Source organism: Alosa pseudoharengus, unplaced genomic scaffold (assembly GCF_046254945.1).
Source record: "Alosa pseudoharengus isolate Yale_2024_CS ecotype anadromous, Long Island Sound unplaced genomic scaffold, YU_APseudo_1.1 YU_APseudo_1.1_scf_13, whole genome shotgun sequence".
NCBI lineage: Eukaryota > Metazoa > Chordata > Actinopteri > Clupeiformes > Clupeidae > Alosa > Alosa pseudoharengus.
Window position 1 is genome coordinate 20,609,368 of NW_027468598.1, and position 22,469 is coordinate 20,631,836.

The 22,469-nt window shown below is 46.2% G+C and overlaps 1 protein-coding gene across 1 annotated transcript; it reads left to right on the top strand.

Annotated features, from left to right (window-relative positions):
* Window positions 1-702: 702 nt before the first annotated feature.
* On the top strand, window positions 703-21,947 carry baz1b (bromodomain adjacent to zinc finger domain, 1B). Its single transcript, XM_076282456.1, has 20 exons — window positions 703-1,469; window positions 3,182-3,298; window positions 4,718-4,862; window positions 6,707-6,899; window positions 7,306-7,427; window positions 7,552-7,749; window positions 8,031-8,225; window positions 8,404-10,066; window positions 10,393-10,531; window positions 11,452-11,597; window positions 12,151-12,274; window positions 12,404-12,502; window positions 12,950-13,127; window positions 13,489-13,677; window positions 14,710-14,857; window positions 17,453-17,600; window positions 17,764-17,876; window positions 18,005-18,150; window positions 19,875-19,981; window positions 20,301-21,947. The coding sequence occupies exons 1-20, from the start codon at window positions 1,351-1,353 to the stop codon at window positions 20,968-20,970; spliced, it is 4,959 nt and encodes a 1,652-aa protein (XP_076138571.1). The 5' UTR covers window positions 703-1,350; the 3' UTR covers window positions 20,971-21,947.
* The last annotated feature ends 522 nt before the right edge of the window (window positions 21,948-22,469 follow it).

The window sequence follows — 22,469 nt, forward strand, 5'->3', positions numbered from 1 at the left end:
GCTCAAGTGAAACTGAAATCATGTTTTCTTCTCTGCTGGACTTTGTAGTATGATGATACGACTTGCAAAAAGTATGACTTTTTTTTAATGCTGTGTGTAGATTACACACTCCAGATATGCACACACTGTAAATGTGTAAATGGCAACAGTAACACACACACACAGACTAACAGAGTTTTATTAAGGTGCTTTAACTGTGTAGTCCTTTCTTTGACATTTTAGCCTCTTTTGCAATAGTGTAAATCCCTTTCTTCACTGAAGATTTCACTATTTCAGGGACCTGCCGATTAAATCCAGAACATCCTATGTTGAATTTCACTTTGAGCAAAAGTGTCTGCTAAATGAATAAATGTAATGTAATGCAATTTTCTCATGACATGTAAAATAGACTAAAATGGACCAAAAAACCCCACAGAAAACATAGCTGAGTGATATGACAGTAAATATCTTAGTGAGTTCAATCTCTATTGCCTGACCTTTAACCCTTCTTTCAAACTAACGCCAGAGCATTCTCTGCTAACGCTGTTTTCTTTATTAGATTAGCAGAGATCTGCTCTTGGCGTTAGTATGACAAGAAGGGTTAAAGGTCAGGCCAATAGAGACTTTGACTCACTAAGATATTTACTGTCATATCACTCAGCTATGTTTTCTGTGGGCGGGTTTAATCCATACGACGCTGCTTGCTGCCGGGGTAACGGAGTTTTGGGGTTGTACGGAATGTTGCCGGCGGAGTAGGAACTCCCGCCATTTTTCAATCAGGTATTAACCCTCTTGTTTATTTTGTATTTATTGACATTATAAACCATAATTATTGGAGAAACGATTTGATTCCCGGACATTGTTGAAGAACTGACAGAAGAGTCTGTCCGGGAAGAGGCCGAGCCTGCGTAGACTGGAGAAGAAAGCGCGCCAGACCCCCTGACGGGCGCCTCTGCTGTCCCCGCGAATTGGACAATTTAGAAAGGCTTGCTTTTCCTACCCGGCGTATGAGCGAAGTTTCCGCAGAACAGCGGAACAGTTGAAGACTGGAACAAATCCATACACGACACCTTGAAACTACATGGACATAATAGAACTATGACACAAGCGCAAATCCTCTATACTAGAAGAACAAGAAGGAGATGTAACTGTTAGCCGTGTTATTGTTTTGCTTCAGAGATCAAGCGAGCTAGCATGCTAGCCTAGCTGGGTGCTAGTCACGCAGTGAATGCTCGGGAAACGTGGGAAGCGATTTGTGATAACGTGGGATTCTGGAATACATGCAAAGTTTGTCTGCCGTATTTCTGAGGAGTTTTGTGCACGAAGGAGGTTTATTTATTGAGCTGCCACCGCTGTCGTCTCTCACCCACGATGGCACCGTTGTTGGGCCGGAAACCCTACCCCCTGGTTAAGCCGCTTGCGGAGCCGCCGGGCCCAGGAGAAAACGTCTACATCATCGAGCACACTAAGGAGGCCTTCAGGAACAAAGAGTATCCTTTCTGTCTGAACCAGACTACGACCCAGCAACTACGACCACCCCCGTGGCACGTTAAAAAACACCTTTCTTCACTAGTGATTCATTTAAAGCTTAAATGCGTTATGTGATGTCTACTGGGTCGAATTGGCCATTTTGTGGTTGTTTTTCCTGATTAGCATTGCTATATAGTTAGCAAGCTAGGTTTGGCTCAGCCCGTTGTGTAGCTAGCCGGCTAACATTGGGTCAAGTGTATCACGCCAGGGGTTATTTGTTTCACCCTCACGTGGATGCTGAGTTGAACACCCTAATACACATTCGCCTTGTATACTTTATTAATCGATGATGACATGCTTTCTAATTACAGTATTGTTGAGTTTGTTTATCTACTCATTAGCCATGCAATCGACTATGCGGCTAACTGTTATAAAAGCGTCACATTGTAAAGCCATGACACATAGCTTACTAGCTCAGTTGTTTGCTAGTGTAACGTTAGCTGGCATCACATTATCCACCATCGAGCCTTGTGTAAAACTTGCACGGACTCAAGCTTAATCGCTAGCACAGTGTGTGTGTACGTAATTGACATGCTACATTCATCTCTCACACTTGGCAGATGCTAGCTGTTAACCGAACGTTAAAATGTTTCAGCATGCGGGTGCTCTGCTAACATTACCTCACAGGCTACATCCTGAAAGCGCCATCAGTAACGTGCCGGTTCAGGGCTTTGCCTCCTAAACTTAACCTGACCAAATAAGTCGATAATGTGAACGGCAAGGGAGGAAAGGTTGGAAGATAAGGGTTAACAATAAACGATGAACTTGAGTTACACTTCACTAAGTTTGTGCTGTGTTTGGGAGTGATTCGAGCATCTGATGTTATAGCGGTAGAGGTCTGTGTGCCACGTGAGTTTATCATTATTGCACTGGACCTCACGGGGGGCTAATGTGTCGTGGTCTCATCTTTAACCGGTAGTCTCAAGTTCAACATATCGGCAAGTGCTTTAATTGTGTACTCTATTGATGGCAATGTTCGGAGAGCAGTTTCTCCAGTTTTATAGCACCGCTCGGTGTTATTGAAATACATAAATAAATACAATAATATATATATTTATATATACCTGCACATCGGGGACCGGGGGTCTGTCCCGAACTGGCCCTTTAATTACTGAGTCTGCTGCTCCGCTACACATTTACATCAATTATGAATCAGCGCGTCTTTTCGCTCCACTCCCGCCAGCTCTCCTGCTGTCTTTGTCTGTACCTTGCAGCACCACACAGCGGCGCTAAGAAGAGCTGGCCTGTAATGTGTTTACCAGAAAGTTTGACAGAGAAGAGATGTTTGAGGATGTCAGTGTTGGGAGGGAAAGACAGCTGTTATGTGACTGTTCCGCACAGCAGATCTCCCGTAGTACAGCATTTCAGATGACCAGGATGAAATCACAGCACATCCAAGACTCCAGATTGACAGCTGCATACAAAAACACAAGCTCCCTCATCTTTCTGTATACTCGTTGCTAGACATAATTGAATGTGTGATCTTAATGATAAAGTGATGATTGTGTGTTTTGGAGAACCCATCCACTGTTATGTGTATGACAAAAATGTGTTGACGGTAGCTTGCCACAGGGTTGCCGTCAGGCTTTTTGGAACGGCACAGAGCAGAGTTCCGACTGCTGGAGTGTGTGTGTGTTTTGTGTAAGGTATCCTTGACCTCCACCTTTCTCAGAGAGTATGAGGCCCGCCTGCAGAAGTATGGCGAGCGCATCTGGACATGCAAGAGCACGGGCAGCAACCAGCTCACACACAAGGAGGCCTGGGAGGAAGAGCAAGAAGTGACAGAGCTGTGAGTACACAAGAGAGGAGGAAAGAAAAAAAATAAAAAATAAATGAAAATAATGAAATGCTAGAGTAAGAGAATAAGTGAAATGAACTCATGCCGATAGACTTTCACACCCCTGATTCATAGCAGTCTTTCCCTTCCTCTGCCTCGCTTTATTCTCTCACTCTCTTCGTTCTTTCTTTCATTCTTTCTCTATCTCTTTCCTCTTCCTATCTGTCTTCCTTTGAGTTTTCTGTCTTGTACTTGGAGGGCTGTCATTAGGGAAAGTGGGCCTCTGCATATCATTGTACATTTTTCTGTTTGAAGTGTAAAGACTGTGCAGCAGTGGTGGTCTGTCAGGAGGAGAGACCGGGGAAATTCAGCTGCTGGCTCCCATTCCTCCTCTGTTCTCCCATGTCACATGACCTTGTTTTCTGTGCTCTCATTGGCTGGATCACGGTGTCCTTCCCCTTCAATCTAATTACAGGGTGTACCTATTGAGTCAGAGGCAGAGAGGAATCCGTTGCAGACGGAATGAAGTGTTTCGCTCTAATTTTGCCCAAGGAATTTTGATAGGAGTTTGATAAACAAAAACAGCAAAAAACATCAGCAAGAACTGATTTTTGAATCATCGGAATTATAAACATCCCTGTGTGTAAACCATTGCCACCTCCTGGCAGTTGGTAGGCTCTCGAAAGGGCACCCTTGTTATGCAAGACTGGCATGCGTGCCTCTCGCTCCCTTGTCCTTTCCCTCTTACCTCTCTTTGTCTGGTACACATACTGCCCCCCCCAAGCAATTTCTCTATCTTTCTCTATCATTCAGTTGTGAGGAAACATTCCTATCTTGTTCCTATTTTTCTCTTTATCAATCTATATGATGTATGCTGTACATCTCCCTCCCTCCCTCTCCCTTTCTCTTTGTCTTGCCCCCTCATGTCCCTGCTCTGAGTCTGGTGACAGAAGGGCACGAGCGCAGTAGTGAAGGTTATCCAGTGCTGTCAGGAGCACGGGCGGGATCAGCCGTCTTATTTAAAGGCTGCTATTTTTACTGGAGGAGAGCGGACTTTGCACAAGGCATAGTGCTCTCTTCTGGCCAATCCGAGGAACTGCAGACCTGTTTTGAGAGATGGCTGGTCTCGTGCTCTCCAAAGCTTGTTGAGTAGAGCTGCCACTAGAGGTTATTGTCAGACTAAGAGCAACAGCACAGCTGAAGTTCATTGGTGATGGTTTATTTAAGAAGTAAGCGCAGGGCTTAAAGTTCCGAGGAACAAATGAATGTAACACATTTAAAGTATCTGATAACTTTAAGCCTTGTTATAGCAACTGTCTTATGCCTTTCACTTTGAAATTTGTGTTTTTTAATGATCATGTTTGCTTTATTTTTCAACTTCCCCGGTGCATTTGGAAAAAAGTTTTAAAGTGTGTTTGTGTATGTGTTTAGGCTTCAAGAGGAGTACCCCAGCTGGTTTGAGAAGCCAGTGCTGGAGATCGTGCACCATAACACAGTGTCTCTGGACAAGCTGGTAGACCTGGTCTGGGTGGAGATCCTCACCAAGTATGCAGTGGGCGAGGAGTGTGACTTCCTGGTGAGCTCCTGACCATTGTCCAGTCACAATCAGTTACCAAGGGAATGGAATTTAGCTATTGTGACATGGCACAACACAGCTCTGTCTGTAACGGCCTGTCCTAACTGCACGCGACGTGACGTGAGCCAGTGTTCTTCTGCCGTAGTGAACAGGGAAAATGATTCAATAGAACGGCATATTCAACAGATTCAGCGTGGACAGAGAGCATTCACCTGGGCTTCATCAGACACTTGCGTGCAGTTATGACAAGCTGTAAGACATTCCAAATGTCACTGTCTCTGACCATCCCTGGATACCTGTAGTGCTGCCGCGATTAGTCGACTTAGTCGACCTAATCGACCATGAAAAGTAGTCGACGGCAATTTTTTTAGTCGAAGAGTCGTTTTACTATTGACCGTCTATTTATTTTTGGTCTCAAACGGCTCACTGTAATGTTATATTAACTCTTATGTTATTAACTCTTGAAAAGTACAATGACTTTTTGGATGTTAAACAGGCTACTAAGACTTTGGCAGTCATGTTTTAAACCCAGCTATGCACGCAAGTGTTAACGCCAGCAGCAGAACTATGGACCGCGCGGACCAGCACCGGCCGTAACGTGGACACTGCTGGTCCGGAGCCGTGGAGAGAAATTATTCCCGGGGCTTCGTCTGATAATTTGCTGCGCAATTGATCAAGGAACCGCGGACCGACAGAAAAAGAAAACAAACGTTTCTGCAATCAGTAGGAAATACTTGCTAATTTGGTGTCATCAAACATAGAGGCATACAATTAAATGGTGGTAGCCTATGAGCGTTCATTCAGAGAAACTGAAACCACTTGATAACGTTGGTAGCAAAGCTCTAATTCAACCTATTGTAAGGCTATTTAATTATGAAACTACATTTAATAGAACAATGTGGTGATGCAACTTCCATACACAGAGCACAGACTATAATGCACTATCTAGAATATTGTATAGTCAAATTTGGCCAAAAGTTTGTGGCATAATTAAATATGTCAATATTCTTTCCATTTGCCTAATATTATTTGATGCTTGCATGAGGGAAACATCCCAAAACGATCACACCCATATAATTGCTGTTGTTTTGAGAAGTATTTATCATGCAACCATGCAAAAGCAATGGAACTATTGTAATTATATTTTACATTAGTAAAGCAGTTCTCTGATGTGCATGTTTTCACAAACTTTTTGTGAACAATGTTAGCATTTTAAACACTGGCTGTTTTGAAGTGCATGTATAACAATAGCGTAACAATAATAATTGTGATGTGATATAATGATAATTTGATGGGAGGTGGGTTCATGTAGGTGGGCCCTATGACCCCAAAGTATGCCATGACCGGGCCACAGGTCAAATAAGTTGTCTATGTCCATGGCAACACTGGCATACAAATAAAGTCTATCAAAGGTCTGACATTAGATCTGAAGGTAGCATGTTTTTTTAATACATAATGTTTTTGAACAGTAATACAGCTTCTAACAAAAGTAGGGTGATGTATATTTTACGTTTTCCCTTTAGTTGAGTTCAAAATAAAACGGACTCAACAAAATAACAAACACTTGATTTTTAAAAAAAATGAGTTGTTTAGATTAGTCGACTAATCGAAAAATTAGTCGAAAGATTAGTCGTAGGTTGTAGCAACTCACAGACTAATCTCACAGCCACACTCAACAATATCCATCTTGTCTCCATGCTCCTTTTCTCTTCCCTTCTTTGTTCCATCTGGAACCCTCCCATTCCCTCTCTCCCTTTCTCCCTCCCTCTATCCATTTCTCCCCATCCTCTCGCCTCCCCTTTCTCTCCTCCTCTCTGTCTTTGGTGTAATGGTGCCCCCTGCAGGTGGGCAAGGACAAGAGCTTTCGGGTGAACGTGGTGAAGATCCACCCGCTAGACACGCCGCCGGAGGAGGCTGGCGAGAAGAAGCTAGAGGGGGCCTGTGACTCGCCCTCCAGTGACAAGGAGAATGCCAGCCAGGAGAACCAGAAGAAGGAGCTGCCCAAGGAGGAGGAGGGCAGGCGAAGGGAAAGCCTCTGTGAGTTTCACTCACACAGACAGACACACTGCCACACTGCCACAGAGATAAAAGACTTCTGAGTCTTTGTGTGTGTTTTGAGAGAGAGAGTGTCAGACGGAGAGTTTGTGTCAATTAGTTCATTGGCACAAACAAATGTAGTTTGCTCTGTTGCTCTGACAGAATTTGGATATTCCCTTTGAAGTTGCCATTACGAATGCGATCACGTGGGATCATTCTTGCCCTGGAGTTATGCCCTACTTTGTCAGTGGCTAAAACACGATGACATAGTTCTGATCATTTCTGAACACAACCAATGATGCCTCTCTAGTACATGGATGGTCGAAGGTGGTATGTTTATGTGTATTGGATGAACTGCAATTGGCTGATTGTTTATAAGTGAGTGCTCCATTCGGTGTTGCCACAGGTGATCGTGCAAGGCGGTCGCCACGGAAACTGCCCACCAGTATGAAAGAGGAGAGGAAGAAGTGGGCGATGCCCAAGTTCCTGCCACACAAGTATGACGTCAAACTGGTCAACGAGGACAAGGTGAGGCTTTTTGTTTGTTGTGGGAGCTCAAGTAGAACCAAAAACGCACAACATTTGACTTATTACTCATCGTTCGTCTTTGGACATGTCATGATTTTGACATCAGTTTTATGTTTGCCTATAGATCATCAGTGACGTTCCTGTGGACAGCCTGTTCCGCTCTGAGCGTCCGCCCAACAAGGAGATCATGCGCTACTTCATCCGGCACAACTCCCTGCGCTTGGGCACGGGAGACAGCGCGCCCTGGGTGGTGGAGGATGAACTGGTGAAGAAGTTCAACCTGCCCAGCAAGTTCAGTGACTTCCTGCTCGACCCACACAAGGTGCAGTACCATAGAGGGTGTTTGAAGACGTAAAGGGCGGATGGATTATGAGTCTTTATACAAGATTTAGGCCCAGTCAAACTAGTCATTAGTATATGATTGGATCAGAGGCATTCCATGAGGGCACAAAACAGGGAAGTCTTGGGATATTGCCAATCACAGCAGTCTTAACTTTCATGTTGCAGTTTATACATGCTAATAATCTGTCACAGTTTATAACATGATAACCTGTTTATATTGTCTAACTTGCTAAATTTAATTGTGTGTTTCTATATTTGTAGTTTCTGGCGGAGAACCCCTCAACTAAACGCAAGAGTCTGAGCTCTCCAGAGGGCAAACCCAACAAGAAGCTCAAGACCTCGGAGCCAGGAGCCGAGGGTGATGGGACCAATGAGAAGGGAGAGAAGAAGAAGAAGAAGAAAAAGAAGGACTCTCTCCCCATGCCGCTCAGTCCTACAATTTGGGGTCACATGCAGGTGTGTCTGTGTTCAAAGGGCAGAGGTCACAGCTCACAAAGCTGATGTTGCTGTTGGACCTTTGTGTGTTGTGGGTTACAGGCTGTATGAATGAGTAAGATTTTCAGGAGTTAGATTCATATTTCAGGGTTTACGTTGAAAGGGTTAATAGGCTGACCTCTGTGTTGCCTCTCTACAGAAGAAGGTCAATGGGTCTCCACTAAAGATGAAGAATTCCGGGACGGCGAAGGCTGACGGCGGGGTCCTGACTACGCCCAAATCTGCCAAGAAAGCTGGTGAGAAGAAATCAGCTGGTGCTGACGGCAAGAAGAGCCGCAAGAGTGGCACAAAGGGCGTCAGCGGTCAGAAGGCCTCAAAGAAGGACGACAAGTCGGCCGGCGGCAAGAAGCCCAAGATGAAGCAGATGACTCTGTTGCAGCTGGCCAAGAACCAGGCGTCCAAAGCTGCCGGCAGCCCCAAGAAACGCGCCCGCAGCTCGGTCGGCGGTGCCACGGCGAAGCTCGGCAAGCCGCTGCATCCCGTGGCGCTGCACCTGGTGCGCTACTACAACCAGAACAAGGAGCGCGAGGACCGCAAGAACGCCCTCTCGGCGCTGGTGTCCAAGGCGGCCAAGGTGCTGTCGACGGAGGAGCGCGGGAGGCTGCAGCCGGACGAGCTGCTGCAGGCGGTGCAGAAGCGCTGGGAGCTGCTGGAGCGGAAGCGGCGCTGGGCGGCCATGAGCGACGAGGAGCGGCAGGCCGAGCTGCGGCGACGCCGCGAGGAGGTGAAGGAGAAGACTCGCGAGCGCGCCAAGGAGCGCCGCGAGAAGGAGATGCTGGTACGCCGGGAGCAGCAGCGCCGCTTCGAGGACCAGGAGCTGGACGGTAGGCCTCTGCCGGCGTTCCGGCCCGTGGAGACCCCCGAGGGCCTTCCCAACGAGCTGTTCGGCGACGTGGCCATGGTGGCGGACTTCCTGAGCTGCTATGCGGGGCTACTGATGCCCGACGAGCAGTATCCGGTGACGGCGGCGGCGCTGCTGGAGGCGCTCGGAGGCGAACGCGGCGGCTTCCTCTACCTGAACCGCGTGCTGGTGGTGCTGCTGCAGACGCTGCTGCAGGACGAGCTGGCCGAGGGCTACAGCGAGCTGGACATGTCGCTCTCCGAGATCCCGCTCACCATGCACTCGGCGTCCGAGCTGGTGCGGCTCTGCCTGCGGCCCAGCGACCAGGACCAGGAGAGCGCACGCGGCTCCGACGAGAACGACGGCGGCGGCGGAAGCGGTTCGGGTCTGGGCGGCTACGACGAGGTGGTGACGGCCGACCTCCTGGAGCAGCTGGACACACGCGAGGTCTTCGAGCTGTCGCCGCCTGACAAGCTTCGCCTGCTGGTGGCGCTGTGCCACCGCATCCTCATGACCTACTCGGTGGTGGACCACGTGGACGCCATGCATCAGCGCTCGGCCGAGCTCTGGAAGGAGCGCCTGGCCACGCTCAAGGAGGTCAACGACCGCAAGCGCGCCGAGAAGCAGCGCCGCAAGGAGGAGATGGAGGCCAAGGGTCAGGGTCCGGCTCACGCCGCAGTGCCTGACGCGGCCGGTTGTGTGAAGATGGAGGGAGGAGGAGGAGGAGGAGGAGCAGGAGACTCTCCTCAGGTGAAGGAGAAGCCGGCGGAGAAGAAGAGGGAGAGCGGGGCCAAAAAGGAGGCCGTGGCCAAGAAGGAGGGTGGGAAGGCGAAAGCAGAGGTGAAGGCAGAGCCCCCTGCAGAGCCCGAGCCGGTGGATATGATCAGCACGGTGAAGAGCAGGAGGCTCATGTCCATCCAGGCCAAGAAGGAGAAGGAGGAGCAGGACCGACTCAACAAAGGTGAGAGAAACGAGAGGATCGTGGTGAAGAATATTCAGTTTGTAATTTGTAGATGCACATATTCACATCAGTTTAAGCCTCAACAAAGGTTGCTATTCTAAAGGTTGCAAATTGCTATTCTTCTTAATTAGTGTGTGTGTGTGAATTTAGATTTCCAAACATTCATATGTATGCACGTTGTATGCTGTTGACTAATAACCAGAAACTATGACCAGTAACTTTGAATGTACCTTTACTTCACAATATTATTTTACATGTGCTTAAAAAACATTGGCACAGTACTGTATCTGAAACGTAAATGTAAATGTTATGTGTGTGTGCTGTAGAACGCATGGAGCGGGAGATGGAGGAGGAGCGAATCAGGAAGCAGCGGGCGTCAGCAGAGAGGGCCTTCCACGACGGCATCGCTAAAGCCAAACTCGTCCTGAGGAGAGTACCGCTGGGCACTGACCGCAACCACAGCCGGTGAGGACAGCACACACACACACACACACTTCATATATTTTTCAAACATACTTATGTACAGTTCACTCACATGTTACTAGCATACGACTTACATATGCAAACACACACATACACAAACACATACACAGGGATTCACATTGCGTCACACACACAGGGATCAAGCACCACTTCAGCACTACAGGCTGATACCCGAGACGGGTACAATGGATAGAAAGTAGCTCATTCATTCACATGATCTTATACACAACACCTTGACAGTCACACTGGGTGTGACTGTCAAGGTGTTGTGTATAAGATCATGTGTGTGTTTACACGTGTGTCCTATAGCACAAAGGGGGCTTTGTATTCGCCTTATTCATCCAGTGGCCAGAATGAGGCTACAGGGTACACTTGCCATTACACCTCAGTCCAGCAGATGGTGGTAATGCACTCTGTTTGCAAACTGCCAAAAAAAAAAGCTAAAAAAAGAAGGGTTCGCTGGCCTGTTCTTCTTCAGTGAGTTTTCTTTGGCAGTTTGCACACGGAGTGCAATACCACGACCATCTGCTGAACTTAGGTGTAATGGCAAGTGTACCCTTTAGCCTCTTCTGCCCGCTGGGTGAATAAGGTGAACGTTTCCATTTGTACAACATACATTTGCACTGTCGTTTGTTTAATTAGTGACACACTGAGTAAACAAGCATGGGCCTACGAGAATCATTACTTCCTAAAGTGGTGTGTGTGTGTGTGTGTGTGTGTGTGTGTGTGTGTGTGTGTGTGTGTGTGTGTGTGTGTGTGTGTGTGTGTGTGTGTGTGTGTGTGTGTGTGTGTGTGTGTGTGTGTGTGTGTGTGTGTGTGTGTGTGTGTGTGTGTGTGTGTGTGTGTGTGTGTGTGTGTGTGTGTGTGTGTGTGTGTGGGGTGCGCGCGTGTGCACACTGCAGGTACTGGCTGTTTTCGGAAGTGGTGCCGGGCCTGTATGTGGAGAAGGGCTGGGTGCACGACAGCATTGAGTACAACTACACCCTGCCTCCCGAGGACCAGCCCGCCCCAGAGGAAGAGGAGGAGGATGAAGAGCAGGACACTGAGGGTGAGCCTCACCTTTGACCTCCTGCCATATAACTCTGTTCACTGACTCTGACCTCAGCCTTAGACCTTAGAGATGGGAGATTAAGATCTGTTGTGGTATGATAAATACTGAATGTCATTGGCTGAGCCCTGATGCATCTGATAGCTCCATGGTTACACAACTAAGCGATTTCTAAATAATACAGTTTTTCCCCACATTCAACATATATCTCCTCACGATGCTCTAGCAGTCCGCTCTGTGTGCGCTCTGAAAAAATGCTTTTTTCAGGTTATGGAGCCAGGGCTGTGTGGGAACGGAGTATGCATGTACTCCTATAACACTGTTGCATTTAGAAACAGGTGGCATTCATTTGCACCCACAAACCTATGAACTTGCTGAGTTTAAATGTCAACAATCTTTCTCCAGTACCACTAACTATCTTTAAATTGTTTTGTCAGCCATGTTCGTCAGAATAAAGCCAGATGGCACAGGGTGGATTTCTTCTTTTTCACTTTCGCTCGGCTACTTCTTTCCTCTTCTGTTGCTGACTGTTTTATTTGTTTCTTTCACACAGCCAATGGAGAGAAAGAGGAGGAGGGAAGCGAGAGCGCCTCTACCGAGGGTGTCCAGCAGGTGGCGCCAGTCGCCCCTGAGCCGGTCATTGAGACCACCGTCCCCAAGCTGGGTCAGAACCTCTGGTGAGACCTGTGTGTGTCTCAAGTCAGAAAGAAGAGTGAGGTGTTCTGAATGGCAAACGCTTGCAAGGATTTGCAGTGATTCTCCAAGGCGTTCTGATGGTGATTGTTGCACTTGTTGTGAATGTTTAGGTTTGTGTGTGACACCCCGCGGGACTTTGAGGAGTTGATGGAGAATTTACACGCACAAGGAGTGAGGGAGAGCGAGCTGAGGAGCCGACTACAAGACCGGTAAGTTAAACTCACTCACTCACTCGCACTCATACGCACACAATCTCACTCATACGCACACAATCGCACTCATACGCACACAATCGCACTCATACGCACACAATCTCACTCATACGCACACAATCTCACTCATACGCACACACAATCTCACTCATACGCACACAATCTCACTCATACGCACGCACGTGCGCGCTCGCTCGCTTGCACAAACAATCTCACTCGCTCACTCACTCACGTGCAAACAATCTCATTCGCTCACTCTCCCGCAAACAATCTCACTCACTCACGCGCAAACAATCTCACTCACAAAAAAACTCACTCACTCATGCACAAACAGTCTTACTCACTCAGGCACAAAAGACACACACACACTGTCACTTTCTCACACATACACACAATGTCACTCACACTCCCCCCCCCCCCTCCCCCCATTTTTTTTTGTCTTAGGTCCCAGGACATCCTCCATTCCATCCACCTGACCCGCAAGGGCAACCCGGGTCTGAAGACCTGCGACGGGCACCAGGAGCTGCTCAAGTACATGCGCAGCGACGTGCTGGAGGTGGCCTCGCGTCTGCAGAAGGGTGGCCTGGGCTACATGGACGACACGTCCAAGTTTGAGGAGAAAGTGAGTGGCTCATCTTGTCTCTCCTCCAGGACTAAAAGAGCCAAAGTGGGCGTTCATAACCTCTCAGTGGAGATTACAAGTTTGTTAACTTTGTTTGAATGTTGGGCTTTGCTGGATAGAAAGCTGTAACAAGCTTTAATTCAGATGGTGGAGCAAGGTATAAAATGCCATGGTCAAGAGAGATATCAAGACGGGCACATGTAATTAATTGTAATGAATAAAAGTGTCTGCTAACTGACTAAATGTTACATTTCTAAACTCTTAAGTCTAAATAACAGGATTGTTTAAATGTTAAGTGCAGTGAACAGGACCACTTGTTGTTCTGAACCTGTTTGTGTGTATGTTTGTGTTTGTGTCATAGGTGCGGTCACTGGAGAACCTGAAGGACTTTGGGGAGTGCGTGATCACGCTGCAGGAGAGCGTGATCCAGAAGTTCCTGCAGGGCTTCATGGCCCCCAAGCAAAAGAAGAAGAAGAAACAGGCAGGCGAGGAGCAGAGCGCCAAGGCCGAGGAGGTGGACGAGGAGAAGAAGATAGCAGAGGAGGCTCGGGTGGGTGGACAACTCTAGGCAGAGAGGAGGACGTGATGCAGAGGGCTGTTTACACCAAGAACAATAACTATAACAAATAACTGAAAGTGACCCTGATGATATTGTTCATGTCATTATTGTTATGCTTATTGTTATGTGTGGACAGTATCATTCATATTAGCTTGAGTGATGCTTTTTGTTTTGGTGTTATCATTATAGTTCTCATTCTTGGTGTTAATCCCCCTTTATGACTCTATGGTTCTTAGTGGACAGTCTTTCCAAAGAAAGAGTCCAATGCGATGTACAACAGTGACAAATGCCAAACAAGACATGTGTTGCTATAGCTTGTCTTGGATTTATCTTTTTCTGGAGGTGGAAATAATCCTCAACTAAAAATAGCGTGGTCGCTAGCCTGACGAGCCAGACCCACATTAAAATGTAGGGTCTGGGCTCTCACCGTTTGCAGTGCTCAGTCCGAGGGGCGGGATAATCGGTTGTCTTTCAAATTCCCTCTGCACGTAATAGGACAGCGCTATGAGTCCCATGTGTTTCCCACCAGCGGAGCTAGTTGGCTAGTTCAAACTTTTGCCAACTTAATAAAAGCTTAACTCGTGTCACACTGTTCGCCAACAGCAACATTATCTTATTTGTTTTCAAGTACTAGGGAATTCAATCTAAACCGTTGCAACTCTGCCATCAATCATTATGTTAAGCCCGCCTAACGACTCTATATACACGATTTGATTGGCCTGATAGAAGTTAAATTTTTCGAGCTCACAAGCCAACAGAGAGTTGCTAGACTAGCCCTGGCAGCAAATGTAAGTGAGTTACAAGTCTCTCGAGATAGTAAGTCCAAAAATGCATCCAACTTAAAGAAACCTCTTAACCTCTTACACGTTAATAAGTTGTCATAGAATGGCAATGACAACTCTATTTTGGCAATAATGTCAGAACCTTATAATTCCAAGGGCACCATATGACATTGATATAATTCATGCTGGGCTGAGAGAAGTACTGTAAGTGCTTGCTGTAATGTGGGCCTCCCTCCTTTAGGTGGCGACGGCTGTGGAGAAGTGGAAGGTGGCGATCCGCGAGGCGCAGACATTCTCCCGCATGCACGTGCTGCTAGGAATGCTGGACGCCTGCATTAAGTGGGACATGTCCGCGGAGAACGCTCGCTGCAAAGTCTGCCGCAAGAAAGGTGTGTGTGTGTGTGTGTGTGTGGTGGGGTGGGGGTGGGGGGTCATTTTGTTTAAATATTGTAATTCATATACAGTCCACTTGCGATTACATTACTGACCTTTCTCCACTAGGTGATAGTAGTACTTGGGACACATCCCAGGTATTCAGAAGGCAGGGTTGGAAGTAGCAGACCTCTCAGTACTCAGTGTGTGAGGTTAACCAGGCAGTCATGAAGAAGACCACGTCACAGACAGTCCGTACCTTGATCAGTGACCCAAAGCCAACTCAACCATGCTCATCGTGGTTTTTAATGGGTTGCAGTGACCACCGTTTGGTGATTGCGGCCTTCCTCCCGGGCTAGCCTCGACCCTGCGTAGAGCTCTCCCTTGTCCACCAACAGAGAAGCGGATCCGTTCTGGTTCACACTTCAGATGTTGAGCCGTGCAGATCGTTTCGACCAAAAATAAAATCGTGAAGTTCAGGAACACACCAGGAAAGTTCCGACCGCGCTGCCCTCTCTGACCGTTGCCCTCTTGGCCTGCAGGGGCGCTGAGGCGGCTGTCTGAGGTGGTGTTGCTGAAGGACGTTGGACCGCCAGCGGCGGTGACGTCTGAATCGGCCAGGCTGAGTAGTGTCAGGCAGGTGCTAGCGTGGACAACGAGAGATGCAGGTCAGAACGCCCCAGAGTAGATCAGACCAGGGGTCAAGGGTTCACAGGACAAAGGTCTCTCCATATGGAGAGGGCAGGCTTTGTTTGGGAGGCTTTAAGTCAGGGGTCTCAAACTCCCGGCCCGGTCCAATTCTGGCCCGCGGCCTATTTCAAAATAATAATGTAATTCGGCCCTTGAGGGTATTTTTAATTGCGACAAACAACGACACTGATTAAAATAGACGATAGATCCATGAACGGTGACAAACTAGTTGCTAGACATCCAGAGCTTGATTCAAGCCCTAAATTGCTGCAAACAGTTTTCAGGAAATACAGTGTATTAGCCTACACGCGAGAAACATGAAGACGTGCATTTGTTTGTAATGACGCGGAAGCGATGCAGGCCATAGTTTTGCACAAATTTAAGTAGAAATAGGCCTACACCAAATGTTGAAAAAAACGTTCACGTGTGATGAAGTCTTGGGTATGCTATTCACCTATTCTGATATATATATACTTTTTTGATCCCGTGAGGGAAATTTGGTCTCTGCATTTAACCCAATCGGTGAATTAGTGAAACACAAACAGCACACAGTGTACACACAGTGAGGTGAAGCACACACTAATCCCGGCGCAGTGAGCTTCCTGCTACAACGGCGGCGCTCGGGGAGCAGTGAGGGGGTTAGGTGCCTTGCTCAAGGGCACTTCAGCCGCGGCCCACTGGTCGGGGCTCGAACCGGCAACCCTCCGGTTACAAGTCCAGAGTGCTAACCAGTGGGCCACGGCTGCCCATTCTGAAGGAGAATATCTGCCTTTTGGAGATTATATTATGATCGATCGTCTATTGACAGTGATAGTCACGGTGCGTCTGTGAATGGAGGTGCGTCTTTGCGTACGACGGTGTCCACTAAGCATACCATGCTTATTTCGACCCTTTGCCCAAAATAGCTCGAGGTGGCAGTGGTAATCGTGATAGTGTCCGTAATGGACGTGGTACAGACAGCTCTGAAGAACTACAAAGTCACCCGTGATAGGAACTGATTTGACCAGGCTACTTTATTGTAGACCTATAATAACGGTTTGTGGAACAGGCTAGTAATAGTTTACTATTGTTACATCTTAGGCCTACTGTTTTCCTGTTAATTTGTTATTTGGGTAATATGACAAAAAGAAAGTAAACCTGCTCAAATAGTTCATTGACATCAACATCCAGTATTTACTGAAAGGTGCATAATTTGAGTTGCTTACCATCCAGAGGCAAATTAGATGGGTACATTTATAAACTTTTGTTTATACTCAAAGATTTTTATTTTTACATTTACAGTAGGACTTTATCTCTGACCACTGTCAAGCCATGGCCTTTTGAAATTTTGATATGCCAGGTTTAAATAAGTTATGAGAGGAAAATATTTTTATTTTGTGTGAAACACACACATACCTGTTTTTATGCTTTTTTGTTTCTTTTCATAATTTGTATTTATATTTATTTTATTATTTTATAGCACAGGTGTCTAAAAATAGATAAAAAGACTTGCACTTTCTGTTTGCAGTTTTGTATTTGAAAATACAGTATTTGAAAAAAAACATTGCATTTTAGGAAATAGCCATTCTTTTTTTTTATTATTCTTTAACACTGACGCGGCCCTCCAATCAGATGACGTTGGCAGAAGTTGCCCCCAGCTCATTTGAGTTTGAGACCCCCGCTTTAAGTCAAATCAGTTCTGTGTGTGTCTGGATTGCATAATGAGCAAAACTGCCAGTTACTTCAAAATATACAGCATATGAAAACCAGGAACCTCCACTGAAAAAATCTAGTCATCACTAATAGTGCAGAGAAGGAGGGAGTTTAAAGTAGACAGGGAGAGAAGTAAGGGTCTAATGACAGAATCTTGTACTTAGAATGGGATGGTCAATTTGTCCCTTTTTTCTCGTTCTCTCTCCCCTCTCTCTTTCCCCCTCTCTCAGGAGAGGATGATAAGCTGATCCTGTGCGATGAGTGTAACAAGGCGTTCCATCTCTTCTGCCTGCGGCCGGCTCTCTACCGTATCCCTGCCGGGGAGTGGCGGTGTCCGGCTTGCCAGCCCGCTGTGGCGCGTCGCTGCTCCAGAGGACGGTAAGACTGCATGCGCACTCTGCTTCCTGCACGTACATACCCTGACCAGCAGAAACATGGGTTGGTCATTCCGTGTATGCCTACACCAGCCTTCACTTGGTAAGATGGCTGATGCAGTAGCAGAATTGGAGTGCAGGGGCCTGATCTGTACACTCCCCCACAGAAACTACAATGAGGACAGCGAAGAGAATGAGGACTCTGAGGAAGAGGAGGAGGAAGATTCGGACGAAGATGATGATGAAGAAGATAAAGACTACAAAGCCATGGGACACAGCTGTGAGTTTGTGATGAGGGCACTTTAACACTGAGGCACTCGCACATGCAGTCTCTTGAATGCTTTGGTTTCCTTCTTGCCAAAAGACGAAGTTTCCTGGAGCTGAATTGTGTGTGTGTGTGTTTTGCAGTGCGGCCGCGAAAAAAGGTCAAGCAGTCTTCCTCACGCTCGAAGAGCCAATCAAAATCCTCATCCAAGAAACAGACGACACCCAGCAACAAGTCCAGCTCCAGCAAGCCGAAGGGAACGAGTAGCCCTGCCGACATCGATGAGCTGGTGAGTGTGTATTCAACATTGTTTTGCCGCTTTGTTGGTAAATGAGAAACAAGGAACAAAACGTTGACATGCTAGTGTAATACTGCCAGAAACTCCATTATATTGAAAATAATGTGCACACTATTCTATACTACTCGATCAGTTCGGAACTTAATATTCAGAGTCAGCAGTGCAACAGTGTCTGTTAAGTAATCTGTTAAGTGTTCCATTGCATTTATAACTCCAGGTTGAATATGGGATATTGAAAAATATTGTGGGTAAAAAAAAAAGCCTTACAAAGCAGTGTACCACTAACTGTTTATTAATGTTCTGGAAGTGTAACGTATGGTGAGTGGGGCCTGAATATATGGGTAATAATTATGGCTATGGTTCTTGGCACCTTTGTAATAATACATAATAATTAAAATTAAAAAATATCATAACAAATTAACAGTTTAAAGTAGTCATATAGCCAGGGGTGGGTAGTAACACGTTACAAGACGCACATGAGTAAAAAGTACTTGAGTAACGGCAACTTATTGCCTTATTTCTTTTTCAAAACTATTCTCTTACTCAAGTACATTTTTGAGACGGTAATCTAATCTTTACTCCTCTTTACTTTACTCTTTACTCCACTATATTTTCAATTCCCTTTTGTTACGAGTACAAGTTTATGTTACACTTTATTTGACAGTATCGACATAAGAGTGACATGACACTGTCATGAACTTGTCATAAACAAGTCATAAACGTTTATGACACAACGCTACGGTCATTGTCATTCGGTTTTTGCCATAAATTAGGATTAGGGTTAGATTTAGGGTTTGGAGTAGGGTTCAAGGTTAGGGTTAGGGTTCATGTGTCATGTCACTCTTATGTCGATACTATCAAGTAAAGTGTTACCCAAGTTTATTATCGGAGGAGAAAGTATTTTGAGGGAGAAAAGCCCCACGAATATAAAAATGTGAGACATTTGTTCATTTTTCATTTGTTTGTGCATTGTTCAACAATCACATTGGACAAGGAAAGTAGGCCTACAACTTAATTCACAAGCAAAGCAAATGCACTGAAAATCGAGCACACAAGTTAGAAAAACCTAGCATTCGCTTATGTTGTCAGTGCAGGTCATGACAGACGGTTGGCTGAGGAAAAGAGCCTACTCTTTCGCTCTGTCCGAGTGGACATGCCTAGGCTATATGTAGCCTAAAGATAGGTCTACCCATAATATAGCCATTGTTTTTAGGTTACATTTTTTGTATATTGAAGTTATAATCAGACGTCTAGCAAGGCAAAGCAGAAGAATCATCTAGCAATGGACTGCATTTCAATCCGTAGCCACTTAATGCTTATTCTGGCTATGACAAGAGAGCCTACAGAAGTGTGTCAAATAAGTTGCCTATATGATTAACCTACAGAGGAGGAGAAAAGCAAACAGGTGTAAAGGTTTGTACTTTGTATCCCTTTAAAGGGCCATCAAATCAGATGGGTTGCTCAGATGGGAATATCTTTTACTTGAGTATAGATTTTCAGTACTCTACCCACCATTTAAAAATAAACAAACACATACATGCATAAAAATATTAATAATAGTAAGACTAAGTACAACATTTAACAGACTAATAACATTACTGTAGAAAATAGTCATAGTAACTATAGCCATAAAACAGACTGACCGTGAGGAGTGTTTAAAGGCCTTTTGGGCTGGTTGCTGATGCTGGTGTCTGACGGCTGCTGTGTTGACGCAGGTGCGGCAGAGCTCTCGGGGTGGCTCTCGCAGGGTGGCTGTGGAGCTGGAGAAGTGTGAGGAGATCCTTCAGAAGCTCGTCAAGTTCCGCTACAGCTGGCCCTTCAGGTACACACAAACACACACACACACACACACACACACACACAGCTTCATCGAGTGAATACACACAAACACACACAGCATACACACGTTGCGCTACATCAGGCACACACTGACACACCCACACACATTTAGAGGCAGAGGGTCACAGCTGGTCCTTAGAAAAATCCCACACTTGAGTTACAGTTAGAGAGTGTGTATCTGACTCTTGAGGCAGTCTTGCACACAAACACCATCTTTTTGCACACCTGCATCATCAGGTAGAACATCAGGTACTCACCCACACTTACTTCACACACTGCTTTCCCCTCTCCCCCTCCTGCAGAGAGCCAGTGTCCCCTGACGAGGCCGAGGACTACCTGGACGTGATTAGCCAGCCGATGGACTTCAGCAGCATGCAGGACAAGCTGAGCGCAGGCCGCTACCGCACGACCCAGGATTTCCTGGAGGACATGAAGCTGGTCTTCTCCAACTCCGAGGAGTACAACCAGCCCGGCAGCGCCGTGCTCAACTGCACCGTCCGCACCGAGCAGAGCTTCACAGAGCTGCTGCAGAAACACCTGCCAGGGCTCAGCTACCTGCGCCGCCGAACACGCAAGCGCCTCAGCCAGGCCCATCAGGAGGAGGAGGAGGAGGAGGAGGAGGAAGAAGACGACGGCGATGAGGAGGTGGAGGAGAAGGGGAGGGAGAAAAGGGGCTTGCAGAACGGACGAGGGTCCTCGTCTGCTTCCAACGGTCGGCGCGGCAGGAGTCGAAAGAGGGGAGAGGAGGCGAGTGAGAGTGAGGAAGATGAGGAGGAGGAGGATGAAGATGACGAGGACGGCCGGCGGAGGAGCCGGAGGGGCGCGGGGAGGAAGGACTACCGCGAGCGGGCCGATGAGGAAGACGAGGATGCGGAGGGGGGAAGCGGGGGCGGCCGCAGCAGAACTCGAGCACGCAGGGGCGACGAGGAGGATGGCCAGCGACATTCCAAGCGACAAAAACGCTCTTCGTGAAACCCAGGGTGCTCGTTATAATATTGTTGTTTTCTTACGACTTGGGTTTTTTTTTCTTTCTTTTTTCTGTGCTATTTGTAAACAATCCCCCACCTCCCAGAAATGTCAAATTTGGACCCCTAAACCCACCCCCTACTCCCACGATAGACCTCCCTAATTGTACCAAATTCTCTCCTACTTGTATGTTGTAGATTTTTTTTGTTCCCAATTCCTTGTATTATTTCCGTGCTTCAGGGAGGTTTTATGTTGATATTTTGACAAAGAAAAACTGATTTATATTTGTAATGGCATTTATTATCAGTGACATTTTTTCAACTGATGAAGCAAATTTCCTGAGGGGAAAAAACTTAAAAAAAAAAAAAAAAAAAACAAACAAAAAAAAACTGAAGAAAACCTAAAATTTGAAAGTGATCTCATTGAGCTCTTAAAAACACTTTATTTTGTTCTTTCGACTTGTTCCCTTTTAGACCTCACTCTATGCTCTCTCTCTCTCTCATGGTAAATACCTCCTATAACAACTCCTGCAATTGCCTCATAGCCAATATGTCAGTAATTGGGTCTTCTGTTCTGTTTGGTTATGTTATCGTGTTGTTTTGCTGTTCCATCAATATTGCTGGGTTCTAAAGCTAAAGCTTAAACCTAAAGCAGGATTATGACCAACACATTATCTTCAGCACCGACCAGTTCTAGCATCGTAGAGATTCTCCAGAACCACAACAGCGGGAGAACCAAACCGAACTGCACGTCTCAGGTTAGCTGGAGTGGCTCAGATGGATTCTACCCAAATTACCCTAAACCTCCACCTAGTTTGTTATTATCAGCCATGTTATTAGAGAGCTTTGGAAAATTAAAATGGTCAATCTTGAAGTATGCAACATCAGTCTGCGTTTAAACAGTCTTCAGTGTTTGTTTTGTTTTCTTTTTTTGTTTTGTTTTGTTTTGTTTTTTTAACAATAAAGACACAATGAGTATCTTTTTTTTTTGCTCAGATTTCCTCCATCTTTCTCCATACATTTACGTTGTCTTCAACAGTAGAGACAAAGTATAGAAGGCAGACTGGGGTCATGAGATTATTATTTTATTTTTATTATTATTATTATTATTATTATTATTATTATTATTATTTGGTCCTTAGTTGCCAGAGCTGCTTTACTCCCCTCACGTCTCGGCAGTGCACTAGTTTCTTTAGTGTGTTACGTTACGTGTATCTTACATGGCCAGTCAGTGCATCATCCCGCTGAGCTGAGGTGTTATCCAAAACCTGAAGTTGGGAATTTATCCCTACATGTATAATAGTGCTGATGGTATATTTAAGTCTGATGATCTCTTGACTCGTATTGCATTGCAGCGCTTGTTTTGACCTGCGTCCGAGGTTGCAAGATTGGGGCATCATTTGTTACACTGGATTTGGGTCTGGACTAGATAACCACCAGATGGCCTTGGAAACATTGCTCAACGTAGTGCTAACACAACACTGATTAAACGTCTGACAATAGTAT